This window comes from Lagopus leucura, unplaced genomic scaffold, assembly GCF_019238085.1.
Source record: "Lagopus leucura isolate 7727_CA_CO unplaced genomic scaffold, USGS_WTPT01 Super-Scaffold_100017, whole genome shotgun sequence".
In the NCBI taxonomy this organism is placed as follows: domain Eukaryota; kingdom Metazoa; phylum Chordata; class Aves; order Galliformes; family Phasianidae; genus Lagopus; species Lagopus leucura.
Genome location: NW_024962271.1, coordinates 1,478,233 through 1,498,178, shown reverse-complemented (window position 1 = coordinate 1,498,178; position 19,946 = coordinate 1,478,233). Strand labels below are relative to the sequence as shown.

The 19,946-nt window shown below is 36.8% G+C and overlaps 1 protein-coding gene across 2 annotated transcripts in view; it reads left to right on the top strand.

Annotated features, from left to right (window-relative positions):
* CDH13 (cadherin 13) overlaps positions 1-19,946 on the top strand; it is a 433,519-nt gene that overhangs the window by 199,831 nt on the left and 213,742 nt on the right. For both annotated transcript variants that reach the window (XM_042876979.1, XM_042876978.1), the window contains exon 5: positions 6,130-6,282. In XM_042876979.1, the coding sequence (XP_042732913.1) occupies positions 6,130-6,282 (153 nt within the window). The remainder of the gene's footprint in view (positions 1-6,129; positions 6,283-19,946) is intronic.

Sequence of the window (19,946 nt, the reverse complement as noted above, 5' to 3'; positions counted from 1 at the left end):
CATGTTTATAAATTTCATGCTGTCAGTAGAAGGAGACTGTTGTGTGCTGATTCCTCAGTCTGCAGATACCTATCTGAAATTATCTACTTCTGAGGAAAAGTGAAAAGTATTTGTAATGCATCTCTTTCTCTTTATAAATCAGCAAAGGAAAGCTGAAGAATTGCCTCCCACAAACAACACTCATCTGTATGTGTTCATGGAAATTCTACCTAAAAGCAAATGCTTGGTGGTAGCTGTTTGTATTGGTCAGATTCTCAGGTTTGGTGGATGAGGCCTGCAGACCTCATTGCAGGGTTCTTTGAGGGAAGTGTTACATCTGTACATCAATGAACCTCAAACAGGAGGGGCCCAAGGGTGCTCAGGCTTCCACATACATACGGTAATTATGTTCCATTTGGGCACCTGTGCATCTTATGCAAAACTGAGCTGAACTTTGAGAAGTCTGCGCATAATTACAATCAAAAGCCATTCTGTTGAGATGGTATATTTTGGATGAATGTGAAATGTCCTGTTTGTGTTGATTATTCCAAAAAGAGCTCTAAAAATGAGCGCTGCTGGTGAAAGCGCTTCACCAGTCGCTGATATACCATGGCATTTTCATACATTAAACCATTATGTTGGCAAATCTGTCTATGGAATTTGTTAAACTTGGCAAACTTCAGATTCAGAATTGTTTTTTATTATAGTGACTAAAACCTTGCATTTGTGCTGCTGTAATGAAATGATAGAAGGATTGCAAGTTCTTCCCAAAGCACAGCCAGAAATGGTTAAACATCTGCATCATAAGTGCTACAAGTTCTATTTTCTTCACATACCTGAAGTTCTAAATATGCTACCTGACATAATCTTTGGATTGCTTCAAGCAAGGAACTATTGTGCAGTCTGCAGCCCACCATCAGTCCTGCAAACACGCATCAGAAATATGTCAATGTCGTGTACTTTAATTTTAACAACATTGTTCCTTAATTTGGCACTTCCTATAATATTTCATAATATTATAAATATTAGGTGGATGGTTGGGCTGGAAGATCTTGAAGGTCTTTTCCAACCTTGGTGATTCTGTAATTTCTCCACCATAAAGTTTATAAAAAATCCCATCTTCTGAACTTGATAATAATAGTGTGTGATTTTTCATTTTCATAATTTGTTTTAATTTCAGCTCCTGGTTCTTTTATTCCCACATTATATCTGTGTCACTTGGTGTAAAATCTTCCCTGTTCAAGGTATTTCTACACCTAGCAATCAATACCTCAACAATTCTGCATTGCTGTTAAAAATGCTTCAGTTTGCAAACATCTCGGTACAATGATCATATGTGTGGTCTTGTGTGAGGAATGTTTTTCTGTAGTTTCTAAGAGCTGTAAAAGAACCAATACAAAATAATGCAAATAAGTACCAGCTGATCTTGGTAAAGTGGGTTTGCCCAGTAGACATTTGTGCACAAAAATCCAAATGTGTTTTGGTTATGTATTTATTACAGCTTAAACTGTGTCTTGGAGATCTGACATAGGATTTTAAGGTTAAAATAACTGATTTATGGCTTTCTTTGCTGAGTTAAATCAAGTCTTTTATCTTCCGTGCATATACCTTTTGTGTTCTTTGGGCAGTGTATACATTCTTACTAGGACTGTCAACGAGCAACGAGTAATTGACTGATATGCATTTAAACACTGGGGTTACAGCATGTGGTCTAGGAGATTTATACAGCTTTGAAAATCTGTCCTTGTACATAAAGTGAGGTTTGATAACTGATCTGGAACTATTTTCAAACTCTGAACTGTGATACTACCTCTGTTACTTAATTACATGAGTGTCTTTCATTGCTGATGACTTTTCTGTTGTACATTTGAGTTTGCAAATATTATTTCAACAATATCAATTTAGCCTGTGTTATGGAGAATGTATTGAAGGAGCCTTTGTGCAGATGTATTTAAGTTAATAATTATTTTTTAAGGTTGGTGATTATGAAAGGAAGTTTTAATGGACCTGACAGCAAGGCTTGCTTTTTGAATAGAAAGAAAATGTTGCATAAAACACATAATGTTGCATATAGTTCATTTGTTTTTATTCCTGGTTACCATGAACAAAGGACACAGTCATGTGGAAGAATTTTAGAGCTCCTGTTACCTTTATTTTCTTTCAGTAAATCACCTGGAAGTTCCTGATCATCACCCATATATTGAACCCAGCAAATTTAAATGAATTACTTTATAACCACAAGTACTGTATGTTTGTCTGATGGTAATGAAGAACTGGGTGTTGGTTTGGGCTTTTGAATAAGGACAAGAGTATTTTGCGTTTGTCTTGATTTGGATAGTGCCAAGCACAAAGAAATCACAGAAGTGACTGAAGCAAACAGTGAGACTGTTGACCATGGATGGTGCTGTTAGGCACAGATTTGTTATGGCTGCCGAATGGCAAAGTCTCTCTCTGGGGGCAGTGTGCTTTTTCTGCTTCTATTTCTCTTCTCTTGAGAACACAGGTTTACTTTTGTGGTAAACCTGTAACAAAAGAGAGATCACGATGTTGGAATGAGTTTAGCTGGAGGGGAGACATAATGTCAGCAGAAAAACAGCACTTGGTAAATATGTTACAGCTATGGTTCAGCAAAAGGCAGATTCTGTCAGCTGAGCACCCTTCTGTTTTCTTGAAAGAGTCTCTTAGATGGGCAGAAGCCCACACTCTTTGCCTTTTTGGAAATAGTATTAATAATAATAGTAACTGAATGCCGTTTTGTCTTGGGTGCTGTATATGTGGTTCTGACATCGATCCCTTCCATTTCCACTGTGTTTGTTCTCTTGGGAGTGGGATTCCCATTGAGTTGGAAGATGCTGGTAATTCCTGTTGAGCTGAGGGAGTGAAACATGTTTGAATCTACACTGTCCTATGAGTCCTGGGGGAGGAAATAGCCTTTATAAGTCTACATTGCTGTGGGATGCTCAACCAGCATCGGTTGTGCTTGTTCCATCTGCCCATGTTGGGTTGGGTTGGAAGGGAGCTTTGAAGACCAGCTTGTCCCTAACCCTGGCCACCAGAGTGTGCTGCTCAAAGCCCCAGCTGGGCTGACTCTGAGTGTTTCTAACAGTGAGGCAGCTCACCAACCTCAAATGAAGCAGCTTTGTAGACAACAGATAGTCACTGTTATACGGTGCAGACGTTTCCAGCATTAGAACCTGCTCTGGAGTTCCTAAAGCTGTGAACAAATTAGGGAAATAAGTGTTTCTGTCTGGACTGTAGGAGCAACAACTGGAGAAATTGAAAACCAGTGTCCCAAAGGAAACATTCCAGCTGAAATAATCTGGCCTTGTTTGTTTGTTCTTCAGCCTGTAAATTGGGAGAGCATTGCTGTGTATAATAGACTGTAACCAAGGAAATTCTCATATGAAACAGTGTTGTGTTTTAGACAATATTCATAATAGCAGTCTTACCAGAGATGTCAGACAACTCTCCTTTTCTTTCTTCTTTGCTCTTGTGGAAGCAGCAAACCATATGGCAAATTAAACCAGATTTTTATTGAACTCCTCATTGTACTGCACTGTTGTGAACTGGGAAATGCACTTTCTTTGAACTATGCAGCCATTATAGAAGCTTCTTAATTGGGAGATGTTAAGGTTCTTCTTTACGTTCCTGGGAGTATGTAGCTCCCTCTTGTGGCTAATTATGCATTTGTAAAAAATCATACTTCATCGAGAGTACTTTCTGTATTGCCATCATTGCTCTTGAGCAAATGATGCAGTGGTATATGGAGCATTTCTAACCTGAATTTCTTATTACTACATCAAGCATGAGTTGCTGTGCAATAGTAGCCTAAATGGCTAAATAGGTAGGAGAGAAGTGTCTGCATGTACCTGCTCCATGAACGTGCCTGCTTTCCAAGGCTTTGAGAAGGCTCAGCAGGCACATACAGTTATTTAGGAGAAGAAGAAGAAAACACCTGTACCTTTCTTACCTTCTGATAACTCAACTGTTCTTGTATATTATATACTGAGGAATGGTTACAGTTGAAGTTGTGATTCGTTGCATCTTCAAGGATTACAAACAGTTCAGGTACCAAACAGGGATGCCGTGCCATCAAATTCAAGGTTAAATCTTTGTCAGACTTGGAGTCAAAGCAATGTTTTTTCCTGCAGTCATGTTTGCAGGGTATCTTCTTACTACCGTTATTATCACTTTCTACTATGAAGAAGGATCTGTATGTGATTATCAGGGATTTGTTTAATAAATTCCCTTGCAGCATATAAATAAGGCCCATGGTTTGTTCTGCTTCCTTTCTGTGGTTTGTTGTGACTGAGCCCTTCTGCCTACGCTATGTCTCCAGCGTGTTATAAACAGTTAGGAAATGTTTGACAGCTGTGCTGGATAGGACTGTTGCGCAGACAACTCCAAATTAGATTTGTGTGCTGGCCTGTGGCTGTGCTGGTGCCTTTCAAATCGCTCTGATATTGCATGGGAAGGAGCACTTGTCTTCTTGCAATAAGGCTCAAAAATCAGGACAAGGGACAAGCAATTCTTTTCCCTTCAAAGGTGAGCAATGGCCATGGCACTGATTTGTTAAAGAAAAAAGAAAATGTCTTTTTAAGCTTGATGTAACAAACAAACAACAGAGACTGGTCAAAGCAGGAACTGAACAGCCGGTAGCTTTTTGGTAGCAGCCATTAAGTTTAAGTTTCATCACAAAACCTGGAGCACAACATTAGTTTGCCCTTCTGTCACCTGCCTCTGTGTTTTGTCTTGGCACACTCAGAAGTACATGGGAAGAAAACTTCATCATTAGTGTTTCTGACTGGGAGGAGGAAGGAGAAAAGAAGGTGAAACAGGTTTTTGCTTTGAAATCTCTTCCTATCCGAAAGGATTTAAGAACTAAAACTTTCTCTCTGAAAATGCTGATTTCTTATTTCATAACTTGTGGCGATTTTTTCCTCAATTAAAGTGAAGGAATAATGATTATAGAGTTTAGTCAAAATCTCGCTGCCCAATAATATACCAACCAGCACTGCTGAACCCATAGCAATAGGGCAACAAACATGTATTTCCTCAGGGATGTTATTAAACACTCTGCATATTTATTATCTCAAAATGGGAACAAGTCCAGATTCCTAATGCTGTTTGCTCCTTTCTGTTCCTGAGCCGTGATTCGGAATAGCATATAAATATTTGACTTAAGATTTCTGCAGAAACATTAAGGATATAAAATTGCTAGAAACAAAAGAACGTGAAACTGCAGTGGAAAAGAATGGCTTGGCAAGATTGTCAGCCTTAAAGGGCAAGATGAGTTTATAATCCTCCTAGATTCTCGTGTGCAAATACAAATTTGCAAAGCACGTAGTTTATAAGATACATCATGTAGCTCTGCAAGTTTACATATGCTACTGCCAGTAATGTAAGACAGCCTTGAAACTGGATTTTTAGGGATTTTTTCTCTTTGGGAAACAAGGTAGTGATAGTAGCCAGCAGCTTATGTGCACTCATGTGTGTATATATGGGTATCCAGAAGTTTGGAAGGTGGAGGAACTCCATCTGCGTGACTGAGCAGAGTTCTGGGCAGGATGACCAGAAGTTTTTGTGAGGTTTTTCCTTGGTTTAAAATCCTGAGAAAGGAAGTATGTAGAAGGGAATCATTGAAAGAACAGCATCCCGAAAGTCAGCTGCTGTGATGATGAGGATTGCTAATAAAAAAGGATGATTGATTGGAAAATAACATAAAGGTTGTTGTGAAATATGTCTTCCTTATGTCACTTGAGGGAATGTCTAATTTTTTATTTTTTATTTTTTTTCTCATAGGATTTCTTTTCAGCTCTTTTATTAATGTAACTGAAAATAGAAAAAGAAATAAAATGTCACATGTTTGTCATGGAGTGAATACAGTAGCATTAAATAACAGAAAGTTTAAGTTGTGAAATGAAAGATAGTAAAGATAGGACAGCAACAGGCTAAGGGCTTTTCTGTGATTAGCTTTTCCATGGCTTAACAAAAGAGTTACAGAGTGTTTTCCAAATGATTGTAACCATATTTTGTGTTTTCATATTATTAACAGGGAACGTATCTCAGTGTTGCGATAATTGAAATCCCTTACGTGGCTTTAAAAGCATTTGTAACATGGGCTCTAACTTCTTGTTTTCTGCCATGCAGGTCATCAGCAGAGAAGGGACAGAGGGAGCAAAGTTCCAACTCTCTGGTAAGGGAGTAGATCAAGACCCGAAAGGAATTTTTAGAATCAATGAGATCAGTGGGGATGTCTCTGTGACCCGACCCCTGGATAGAGAAGAAATAGCCAATTATGAGGTGAGTGCTCATCTCAATTGAATCTCCCCTTCTGTGTTGGTAATATATACTTTAGAACGCGTGTATATTAGCTTTTGAAAGGACTGCAGTTGCTGAAGGCTAAATTACAAGCCACTGTCCTGTAAAATTTCTAGTAGAACCAGTTATCCTTTGGAAATTGTAAATGTGTGTATTTTTACACGCAATTGAAACTGCTCTACTTTCTGCATGTCATTTCTGTCATTTATTGTTAGTAGAAGTACTGTCTGAAAATCGTGTATGCATTTGATTTGTGAACACAAAATTTTGCTCAGACAAAAGGAGGTATTTGGGGTAAGTTGCCTCCAAGACACTGCGTGGTTATTCCTCCTTTTTTAAATTGCCAAGTTGTCAGAAGCATATACTGTTCATCACCATTTTGCTGTAATGGATATCTTTTAATTCATCTACAGAGAGTTCTGTTGATATGAGAATGTTAGCAGATCCATCACTGCCAAATATATATCTTGAACAAAGACTGTACAAAGCGTCCCTGTCCTTGTCAATAACTGCTACATTTCTCCCCATTGAACAAATGATCATAAAATCATAGAATCATAGAATTGTTCTTGGATATTTATGAAATAACTTCATGATGCCTTGAAATCCATAGAGGATCTGTAAATTCACATTTTCTCCCTAGCTCTGGAAATTTGCCCTCAGCTAAATCGCCTCTTGACACTTGGATATAGATGAGCAGCTGGAATCAAAATGACTGAGATCTGTGAGGGTTGTGCTAGGAGCTTTCTGCCCCAGCATGGTGGGTCTGACCTGTGTGTCCTCGTGCAGAGTGCAGTGTATGGTGCTCCAGCCATGCAGGGCATGGGGTCAGTAGCAGTTCTGAGTGCTGTCCTGGCTGCCTCATTGCATCTTCTGCTGTGTAGTAATCAATACTTCCATTTTCAGTGCTGTTTTCTCTCCTCTTCTGGAAGAACATTCTTGTTAGATGACCAGTTGTGCTTGTTCAAGAAGCATTGCAAAAATTTACTGTATGTTGGTTTTTGACACTTTAACATCTACTTCGCATCTGGGCTTGCAGTGGAATGTATGTTAACCACTTGCATAGGATTTATGGCAGTTGCTGCTGTCCTTCTTAAAAGAGAAACATTGCAGTTTCTCTTTATAATACTGTTTCTTGTCTTCATTTTCCAGCTGTTTCTTATTTTATCCATACTGGCTTTCTACCTTAATGTATTCAGTATAAACCTCAAATAGTATATTTTTTTACTAGAAAATCATAGTAGTCTTTTCAACCTAATGCATCAAACCACAAATGGCCTTCCTATCTGATGTGGCAACGCACACTCTTAAATTAAGACAAAAACATTTCCCTAGAGGAGCCTTTTTGAAGCAATGCAAATTATATACAAATAGTGCAGTGTAATAGATTATCCAGAGCAATGTAAATGTCTGTCCTAATAGGCTGCAGTGCTTCCTAACCTGTTATATCACACTCTGCTCAGCATGCTCCCCGGCATCCTGTTGTGCAAAAGATAGTTGAGAAGTTCTTTAGAAGGGGAATCCTTAACTTCATTTAGACTGCCTTTGAATCCAGCCCATTTTTTTTCCAATGAAGATGTGTCATGTTGTCAGGAAGGCAGTGGGATTTTTCCTTGATTTCCTTGATACACTGAGAGATGAATTACTGTAAAGATTCTTAGATTTTGGTTTAAACTTTTTGGAGCCTTATTTATTTAGTTAGTTTTCTCTCCCAACTTCTCCCCCCTCCACAGTGTTGATGTCCTTACAGATTAAGTTCAAAGTGAAGGGCAAACAAGGAAAGATCTGCAGGGAAAAAAATTATATGTTCTTTGCAAGCCATCTTACCATCAAATATACAATTATTAGTAGGGCAGGAATAACAAAATGAAATTCATTTGAATCATTCCAGCTACACAGTAGGCTGCAGTGCATTAGCACTGACTTATTTCTTATTCTTAGTGTATATGTACTCAAGGGATGAGAATTAAAGTGTATGCTAATAGGACACAAAATAGAGCTTTGTGTTCATAGTATTTCATAGAATTTTGCAGCTTTTACCATCCATGTGCCTCGCAACATTTTACATTAGCTAAGGCTATTTAATCTATTATAAGAATGTGTTGTTCTTTGTATCTCTGAATGTTCACAAATGCTTTTTCCTGCCCTGTTTATCCTGGAGGAATATTGAAAAGCATGTAGAACTTCTCCCTATGATGTTCATTACAAGAGAAAAAATATTAAATTAGGGGACAACTGAATCCCACTCAGAAAACCATTGATTGTCTGAGTTAATTGCCACTTTCCACTGTTTGTTTTAATTATTCTATTTTTAGTAAGGGATAGAAAACATTTCCAAATGGGAGCGAGAAAATTAGAGATTCAGGGCCTACCAAAAGTGCACATGCAGCCCAGGTGCACGGCAGTTATGCTTCCATGTTAACTTTTTGTTTGACAGCAAGAGAAACTCAAGCAGGAATGAGGAACGTAAGGCAGCTGTGCTAATAAAATGGCCTTCACAACCAGGCCCCTTGTCACAGCTGACTTATTGGATTGAATTATCAGTTGTTTTTTTATGAAATGAGTTAAACTGCAAAAATGAACCAGCATGTGAAAATACAACAAAAAACATCAAGGGAGATTAATTGTTACAGTGAATATGATGTAACCACTTGCACAATTCAAAATGTGCTGGTTCCTGTTAAGGAAATGAAGGTATGTCAGAGGAAGTTACGTGAGTCCAAAAGCCACTGCATTCAAAATGAGCCAGTAATGACTTTTTGTCTCGTTTATGTGAAATTATGTTAAGTAAAAGCAGGCAGAGTTGAATATGTAGATTACCATGATTGAGATGACCAAAATTGTTAAGTTAAAAAGAACTACATTTTGTTCTTTATTCATTTGTACTCATCTTCTGAGCATCGGTGGCAAAGTGCCAGCCAGCCAATGGCTGCCTTTCAGTCAGGTGCAAAGATGTCATCACAGAAGGGCTTCTTCATAGCTGCAATCTATGAAGAATTGAGAGAGAAAGATGAGAGAGAAATAATCAGAAATGAATTTTGATAAAGCCATTCAGCAGCAGTATGAAAAGGAGAGCTGTGACTAAATGTACCTGGCAATTTGAACTGTTAATGAAGAGTTAGTTTTACTTATTTTTGTTCTAAATTGAGAAGCTTTATTTGCTTGAGAAAATACTTAACAATCAGAGGTGTGAAATCAGCTTTCAACTTTTTTTCCTTTTTTTTCTTTTTTTTTTTTAAACTTCCATTACACTTCTGTGAGAGGTTGCCTTGTGACTGATAGACTGAGATAATCAGAAGAGTTACACTAACAGTACTGAAAAGGAGATAAGGACTATTCTCTATGTGTTACTGTTTCTCTGTGTTAGAAAAGTAGACTGAGAGCAGGCTGAAGAATTCAGACCACTGAACAGCAACCAAAACTTTAATGTGAGCTGCATGAGTTCAGTTCTATTCTGTAACTGAGCAGACACTTACATGCTTGCAGTCCTGGGCTCTGTTTCTGAGCTTAATTGAGAGCAAAATATGGAGACTCAACACAGACACAAAGAAAACTGACCTGGTCATTTGCCTAGGAGCATTCTGTGACAAAGATGTTCAAGTATTTTTGCAGACAAAAAAGGCAGTACAGTAGTGTAAATGCCTAGACATAAACAGCTGTAAATCATCTGGTGCAGAAAAATGAATTTGTCTTCTGTATAAATCCAGTTTACTGCAGCCACATCTTCTTCCCAGTACCTTAATGTACTTTGATACCAAAGCTCTGCAATATGCAGCATGGAGAAAGTAAGCATGTCTCCCTCCTTTTTGAGAAGTAAAGGATTTGCTTCTAATTTTGAGACTGGTCTAAATGGTATTTTTACCTTAGTTATCTGCACTGGTAGAATTCTATGAAATATAAGTGATTTGTTTATCAGTACAAAGAGAAAGGAAGTTTAATGGGGGGAAAAAAAGAGTAGTTCTTGTGTAGCTAATGGATATGATTAGTGAGAAACACCTTTAAGTAAATGAGTAGTATTTAGATCAACTGACATACAATTGAAAATTCTGGAAATGAGAAAGTTCTCGTACATTGTACGCATGTAGAGAGAGAATGAAATGTCAATATAAAGAAAAATATATATATTTAGAATATGATTACGTATAGCCAGGAAAACACATGTTGCAGGCACTGGGTAAATCTAGAGGTGATTGTTTTGAATTAATTTCATATTTTGGCTACAGAGAGAGAAATTAACGTTGACCAAGGAAGTGCCATTAGGTTCTTCCTGGGCAGCACTACTTGAAGCTTAGCTGTCCCTGCATGGGATTCTCAGCAAGCAAGCTTTTTTCCCTTCTGCTTACCTCCCTTCACCTATGAGAGGTGTTGAGGGTTTGCTCTGAGCAAAGCATTACCCAACTGCTGTGCTCCTTTCTGAAATGTTCACTGCAGCCCCAAGTTTCACAGCAGCAAAGTTTCACTATTGGTAGCAGTGTTAGGATGGTGCTGTGTTGGTGACCATGCAGCTGGCAAAGCTCCATGGACTAGTGGTGCTTGATTTGAATCTTTGAAGCTGCTGTTGGTCTCCATAATCTCTGATGAAGTACTCAGACTACAGAACGGTACTATAATAGGGAGCATGCTGTGAATCTTAGGGAAACTTGTTCCTCATTCTGACAACACTGTCTTAGTACTGATCTCTGTTTCTGACATGAGTGTCTGAACTAAGTGCTGCTTTTGCTAGTATGGGAAAAGGGTGAAATAAATGGATCTGTCAACATAAAAAGTTATTTTCACCTAAAAAATTAGTGATGGATTAATTTTAAAAAATTGCTGTTTCCTGTTCCTGTGTAACAATTGGATTTAGAGACAGAAGACATGTAACAATGATGCCCTAAATTGGAGAAAAACAGGTACTTTATTTAATCTTTTTTTTCCATTGAGATTATAAAGAGGCAAGATTAAGCTTTAGCAGATGTCACAAGGAAGCTGAAAGCAGAAGTACAAGCAAACCCAGCAGAAGCAAAGGTCCAGATAGTTCAGTGAAATCTGTGTGGGCAGACTTATGAACTCATGGGAGACTTTTAGCATTTGCTCTTAACAGAGGTGAAAAACAATGTAGTCCCTGTAGCTGTGTACATAAATATTTGAGCACATAAATTTTTCATAGAATCACACTTCTTAAAATGAAGATTTAAATAGTTGTTTGCGCAGCTGGGATTTAGGTAGGATGTCACTCTCCTGGGAATCTCTCTTCATTTTTTCCAGGACTTTTATATGGAATAAAATGAAAATCTGACAGAAAATCAAGTTAAAATTCATGTGGTTTTTAAAGTATATTTTCCCATTTTGTCTTAAGGGACCAAGATATTTATTTTGTATAAACTCTCTAATTTACCATATTTTCTTCTTTTTTTTAAATGTAAATTGTCTATTCGATTTATACTGTTATACTGCCTTAATGTTACAAGATATCAGCAGGGCACTATGATTCATTTTAGAGACTACTGGCATCATCATCTCACTTATGTGGAGAGCATACAAAAGTCAGCAGTTGGTTTTGTTAGAGGACATATGCTTTGTTTTAGACCTAACTCGCTTGGCTTGGGCATTCCTGCTGTTCAACTGTTATGTCACGTGTGGAAAGAACCAAAAGTTGTTTTGTTAAAGGGAAGATCAAACCAAATGAACAAACCAGCAGAAGTTTGTTCATAACCTGTACGTGCAAAGAGGTTGTTGGGTTTCCACGCTAAAAATAACTCAAATTCCAAACACTGAGCAAAATCAACATTTTTTATTAGGGAGCGTGAAGTGGGAAGATACAGAAGTGGGAAATAAATAACGAATTGAGTTTACCAAGACTGTAATAAGTGAGAAATTTGGTTTTGTGTTTGGTTTTTATTCTTTTTTAATTTTTTTTAATTAGTATTGCAATAAGAATGCTACTCCTGAAAAGAATAATGATGTGTTCAGTAAAACAAGAAAAGACGAATAGCACTTTTGTCACTTAATATTTATAGTCTGTGGAACAATTTTTACTTCTTTAATTAATGGCATTTTAAAGCATTGAAATGTTGTCATGAGGCTGCTTCTCACTTTAGGATGTGCTGTTTATTTCTTTTCTTCACCTGTTTGTATTATAGCAACCTTCAATATTTCTTGCTGAAGATTAAACGTTCTAGGTGTAACATGAACACCTGGAAAGACAATGCTGCCCTTTCCCCAGACATTATGCTTTCCCACAGTGAAGGGAAGCAGTGTATCTTGCTTTGCAAGCGCAGATTATTTTTCCCAGCCTTACACAGTGATGAACAGGACTGCAATTTTGCAGAGATTAGTGGTGTGCATCTGGGCATGGCACGTCAGCACTGAACACAGGGATGAAAGCAGTAGGTGAGCTTCTTGCAGTTCTCCATCTTTTGCTATGCATGCACACACGCTGCATGAAGCCAAGCACGTTCTCACTGATCTGCCTTTTTCCACCTCCTGATCAAACCTATCCTGGTCTTAGGACTTGGTTTTGATAAAATGTCCTTCAGTGTTGTACTTTGTGTCAATAAGTAATGTTGCTATGAAAGCTAGAAAAAATGTTTCCTTAAGATACAGAATCTGAATATTTCCCAAATGAGATTTTTTTTGGTCAAAAATCAGAATTTTAATGTTCTAGTTGCTAGAGAGACACTGATTTCTGTTTCATCAACATGGAAATGTAGGTCTGTAACCCTCTCTGGCTTTTTAAAAAAAAATTACGATTGTCATTATTAATAAAACTGAAGCATGATCTGTAACAACTTACTCCTTGTTTACCTCCTTTATTTCCCTCATTTCCCTCATTTACTTCTTTTCCTTATTTCTTTTTTTAACTAAGGCAACAAATTCATTATATTTTTATGTCAGTAATTTTTCTCTGCAGCTAGAGGACCTTCTGTCTCCTTTCTGACCTCTTGTTCTTAATGTACCTGAAGAAAATCATATTACTTCTCTCAAGCCTTTTTTGCAATCTTCTTTCCATTTCCACCTCTTTAGATCTTTTTTTCTCCTTGCACTTTTGACTTCATTCCATAACCTTTCTACTCACCATCTGTCCTGGCTTTTCATTACACCCACTTACACTTTTTGTACACCCTCTGCATTTCCTTATTCAGACATGCTGACCCGTCTATAAGCTGTGTTACCAGGGGCATGCATACCCATCATCCAGGCATCAGTTTGTTTTGTTATTGTGCAGAACAATCCCATGTCTTTGCAAAAGCAGTTCCACGTTACTCATTCTAATCTGATGTATTCAGAAGGAAATTCCTTTTGAATCCCATGTTTTGGAAACTCTGAACTTTAGATTACTTGCTGCACCAGCCTGCCTTTTATTCAATCTGATGAAATGGCCTACTTAGTTGATATGAGATAAGAAAGTTGAAAGAAAAGGGAATTTTATTTACTCTCTGATGCTTTTTAGATTGTATATCTCTTCAGTCAAAATAAACATACTAAAAAGTACATGACTGCCTGGAAAAGCCTAGCATTTAGTTTTATGAAATATTAAAATATGTGTAGGTAAGCTAGCTTCAATCTTTCAGCTCCTGCTTTTTCTTGAGTCCATATATAGGAGCCCTAATATTTTACTGTAGTTACATCATAGGGCCTCTACTATGGCATAGTCATCATTATATATTTTTCTTATGTCTGCAAGAGACTTTGAGGAAGAGTACGGGCCATGAGGGCTCCATTATTGAAATCATGGAAAAATATCTGTGGGTTGTGAAAAATAAATTTAATAAGAGAAGGTGGTTGTAATCCAGAATCCACGTACCAAATATATTTTTAATTATTTTTTATTTTATTTTATAATTCTTGGGCAAATATGTCAGCTGTGTCTCTGTTACTGCATTGATGGCAATTACCCAGCCTACAATTTCTTAATTATAACATTTCTCAGTTATCGGTGGAGAGTTATTAACTCGGAGCCTTAGGCGTTCTACTTTCACCTTCTGAGCCATTGCTTGTCCCAAGAATTTAAATTATGCAAGTCAGATCTCCAAAGCTTGCCTGAAAATCTTATACTGATGCACCGAAATCTTTTTACTGTGGCTTTGGGGCTTTTCTTTTGGTCCACAGCATCTGAACGTTCCAAGTTCTCTTTGGCAGTTACACATTCGTCTCTTTGAAATGGAAATACGGTAGGACTTGATAGGTGGAGCTTTGAGAAAGCCACCAAGTGTAATGAAACTCAAAATGTAAGAGTTGGAAACTCTACCTGTTGCAAGCCACGCTTTATGAATCTTCATTTCAATCTTCCATTGTGAAAGCACTAATGGGAAAAAAAAGTCGTTCTTCTCCATTCACATTTTTCCTCCTTTAGATCTTTTTCAATGCATAACAGCAAATGAACAGAAGAGTTGTTGTGAACTGCAGCTATAAATAGAGAGCGCCGTATGATTGTGTGGTTGTGGAAATTTTAGTTGGCATCATTTTCTTAACATGTAGATGATAAAAGTCTTGCTGTATTTGTCCTCATTTACTCAGGTCATTACTAATTATTTCTTAATAATACATACTTCTAAAATCCAAGCTATTTTTAGGTAAGTGTTTTATTTTCTTGTTTTCTTGCAGCTCATTAATGAGAAGTGACTTTGGTTTAAAACTTTTTAACCGCTAATTAGTTGTTTATATCACTACACATAAAATACTACGTTTAGACTCAAATGATGGATCTTTCTGCTTTGAGGGGATTTCCTTCTAATTTTCTTTAGAAAATTCTTTTCTGTGGAAATATGCAAAAGAGTTGATGGTTTGTGAAGAGTTGAAAGACTTGACATTCTTGGATATTTCTATATTATTTCCATGACAGTTGTTTCCTGTTTGCACTAACACATCCAAGAGGACTGTGCTTGTTGAGAGCTTTCCTATCACATTGAACATATTTAATCTAGACTTGTTAGACTGCTTGCAGCGGGAATAGGGACTAGTCGACGTCCTGCTTGAACAGCCCACAAATGCTTGAAGCCCAGCAGTGCAATGGAAATGGTCACAAACATTGTTTGGTTGGGACTGAAGACTTCTGAGTGGGAAAACACATGGATGAAATATTGCAAAGGTGTTATGTAGCCAAAAGAGCTCTGTTTGAAAGTGCTGTGTGGTTGAGGTTGTTGGAGTAATATTAATTGCAATTTTTTTTCTAGTGTTTGTTCTTTTATTGTGCTACCTTGCAAAATAGAGGGTTCATCTTTGCAGAATTCTTCCCAGCTTCAGCTCTAACATTATACTTAGTATTTACTTTTCATAATAGTAATTCAGACATCTGAATGCAATTCATTGAAAATGCCTATTATCTATTTATGGCTCTGACATTATGTATTTATTTCTTAAACGTATTATATATACACAGGTGATATGAATACAGGTCACAGATTTATTTGTAGATGTGAATAAAAAAAAAAAGCAATGTACTGCTGTTATATTTCTGTTAGTTTTTCCAGATTTAATGGATATAAATAACAGGATTATGATACTCTACTTTCAGATTGTTAAGAGGGAGTAAAATCCTGACAGTTTTAAACTATTAATTTTTCTTGTTTTCTAAAACAGTTTTAAAAGATTTTTTTTTTTCCCTTTGCTGCTAAGGAACTGGAGGAGGACAAAAAGAAGTAAAAGAAATTGTTCTAAACATTTTAGATTCCAAAGATGCTATGGAATCTTTACTGTATTTTACATTTTCCCCTCCTGAAAAGGACAGAAAATACTTTATATGAAAGAACGCCCTCCTGAGAAGTCGTTGTATATGAGCTTCGTTATTCCCAATGATCAATGGGAAGCTGTGCCTGCTGTATACAGAGGGATTGAATTTTATTCAACAATCATAGAATTAACAGGTCCAAAGGCTTTATTCCCAGCAACTGCAGCTTTTCCTCAGTAAGGGAAGCAATCAGACATCTAGAGCATCTGATGGAGACTTAGAGAAAACGTAGAAATGTTGGTACTTGTCAGGCCTAAAGTTCAGATTTTGGCATATGAAAATTTGTACTGAGTGTTTGCTGTGCTCTGCAGAGTAATGACAATGACCTTATTAGTAATGGATCTACTGTACATGCAGCCAGTAAATTAAAGAACAATCTGCTGTGTTTTGGGGCTGTAAGAACCAGCAGGCTGATTCTCCAAACATGTAATTTTCCTGTCATTCAGCTTTGCTGAACACAGTTGTGACTGTGGAGTAGCAGGAGAGCATAACTGCGTTTGTAACCTTTGATATATGAACAGTACATCAACTTGAAAAATATACTGCATTTTGTCAGGTTTAAAATTGCAAAATTAATATTCAGTATTACTTTTAAGGCAACAAGGCACCTAGTGATATTTGTATTCTGTTCCTACTAAGACTATTTAGAATTGATATTGGCAATGTATTTATTAAAGAAAATACTTTAAAAGAATTGACATGCTTCAGAATGTGCATTTAATTTCACTGCATTTCTTTATTGGTAGCTTTGATCAATACTTTACTTACTAACTCTATCACTTTGAATTTGTAGATGCAAGTGTATAAATCATTTCCCTAGTAAATTCTGACCAACACAACCAGACTGAAATGTGAAAGCAAGCTGTCTCCTAAATCTTGTGAGTGGAATTAGTGAATTGATTAGTTGAATTCCAAATGAAAATTACAATTAAAGGCAAAATTGCATCCCTTATTTTCCAAATAATTTCCCCGAAGTATAGCCATCAAACTGTAAGCTTTTGACATGGGTTTGTTTTGTTAAGAAAGACTTTTTAAAAAATCTTTTTCCTATTTGTAAATTGAATTGTTACAATAATAGCAATTAGTAAGAAAAAAGAAATATTTTTTGTGGTTTTTCAGCTCATAAGGGAAATTCCATTGATTTTTGAAAATACTGAAGATTGTTTCTATGAAAACAACTAAAAATCAGGAGCATACAAGGATTTTTTTTTTCCAATAGACTCAGCTAAAAGTATTTAAAATGACTGTGTAACCATCATACATTCAATTGCAATTAGTATTTACTGGGCACTGATGTATGCTTTGCTGTAGCAATCTCAGGGTAATGCCAAGAATTTCATAAGCATGTTCATTCCTAATGCTGACAGCATTTTGCTATCGTTATGAGGTTTTCCTTCGTTATGTTTTATTCTGAGCTTTATTTGAATATCTGTTCGTGTCCTTTTGAATACATTTTCATCACTTATTCCATTTCCATCATTACCGTTTGTCCTTTTTAGTCCAGATATATGATTGTTCAATGTTATTGGAAGTGACAACAGAACATCAACTTTTCATCTCAGTGGTTCTTGCAAAACACACAGTTTAATCACCTCAGCCTGCAAATATGCAGTGCACATTTTAACCCCAGATTCAGTGATTTGGTAGGTGCTACTCTTGATATAGCAACACTAGTAACAGTAGTAAAGCTGCACCTACCTTGAAGGATTCTTTGTACTTGCTGATACTGCTCACAATAACAGCCTAATATTGAGCTAAGACAAATTATTGGCTAACTGCTTCCAGTTAAGACTGCAATATATTAAGACAAAACCCAATAATCTCAGTAGGACTGTTCTTGAGATAGGATTGAGATTCTAACATATACAAGGGCAGAAGAAATGATGGTTCAAAATAAGCTCTATTAACAAACAATAATTTATTGTGCTAAATGTGGTCCTTAATAATAGATATGTTTTTTTATTCTTTATTTTACTCATTAGGGTATTTTTTTTTTCCATCCTGCAAGCTGTAAAATATTTTTTGTTGTTGCTAGATGAGTAGAAATGTGAGTGTCAAATGGAGGGATATTAAAATTTTTAGAGTTTTTCTATGTGAGAGATTACAGAATGCATAACACAGGAAAGCATTTGGCTAGTTGCATTTGGAATCCGTGTAGATCTGACAACCACAGTTGTGCAGGATACTAAGTTCTGATGTTATGTCTGAAATGCATACAACACATGAGGTGCCAGGTCCAATTAACAGTTTGATGGTGGTAAATCCATTATACTTGGAAGGAGAATCCACCATCAGGAGACATTAATTCAATGTGACACCAACTGGGGTGTTTACATACAGCTAATTGCAGTGTCAGACATTCTGCTCTAATTGAGTTTAATTGTGGCAAAATTGGAGTTAATTAAAAGTTAATGGTATAGAGCACATCATGTTGTTATAAAGTAGGGATACATGTTTCATATCCATATTATTGTTATTTAAATGGTGCATTCAATTCCTGTGCCTCGTATTGGCACTTTGGCATTGTAAATGTCTTCACATCACTGAAAGTGTTTTGAGTAGACACCTGGAACTGTGTTTGTTCTAAAAATCTTAACGAAGTTTAGACTTGTTCATTATATCTCAAAGTAAACGTCACATGTGATGTTTCCAACCACCTTGCTGAGGAAAGGCTTGACTTCACCAGACTGCTAGTAGAATAGTAGAGGGGAATTTTAGTTTAGCTTACAAGAAGGATGCTATTTGTGACATTGTCAATCATACTTTGATCTGGAAATCTCAGTCTTCCCATTTTTTTTCAGGAATCTGTCTTTTTCTGATTTGTCTTATCTTTGGCTTTTCTGTCAACATCTCTTCTGATGAATCTCCTTTCTGGGGGATTTTCCCTAAGTTGACTTTACTTCTCTCTCTGCACTTCTTGACTGCTTGTGTGCCTTCCAATTATATATAGACTGACAGTTCCATCTCTATGCTAACCTCTCTTCAGATGCAATCCTATATCATAACCTTTTTCTGACATGCCTTTCAGGGTGTATTACTGATGATTCAGAAATAATCATTGCATCTTCCCTCTTCTATGTCAACACAAACAACGCAACACTACCACCCTCCTGCCAGTCAAGCTGGTAGACTCTCATCTCAAGAACCTCTATGGCTCAGTAGCTAAGTCAGTGAATCATCCTGTTTTTTTCTATCTGTTGCACACCTTGGTTTTTCATTGATACTACATTCTAAGACCTTTAAACCTGATTGACTACAGCAGGTAGAATGCCATGATACCTGAACCGAGGCCGCTCTTAAATCCAGTTTTGTGGTTACCTACTCGCAGCCATTATGCTTTCTTCTCCTGAACCATGCTCAAACTCTCCCTGGCATTAGCAAGAATGATGCGCATCTATGAAGAGATGAATGATGTTGACCTCAGGCTGAGCTGCTGATGTTAGTTAACAGGTCAGAAGGCATATACACAAGTGGTCTGGTACCGTTTAAAAATGAAATGTTCCTGTTCTTCTTATTGAGTGTTAGTTTGAGGAATCGGTTTAAAATTCCATTTATCTACAAGGCATGTTAACATTACCAAAGTTCCTGGCAAATATTCACTTGACTGATGTAAAACGTAACCACTCCCTTAATTTACCCTTTTTTAACCTGTGATCCTTTGGCAAAGGACAAGTCTGAGCTTTAGCATCGACACCTTAATAATTATGGGCCCAAGAACTTCTGTTCATGGTAAATGCATTGTAACTGAGTAGTCAGTGGGAAAGCAATAAGATCATTTCTCAAGGAATAAAGGGGCAAGTTGTCTTTCTTACTTTGCGGTGAAAGATTTCATGTTGTTAGAAGAAAGGTCTGACTTAACTTCTCATACTAAATATAAATTATTTCACCTTAAAATGTATAAGAAAGTTTACATGGATGATAATAGGGATTGTACTCT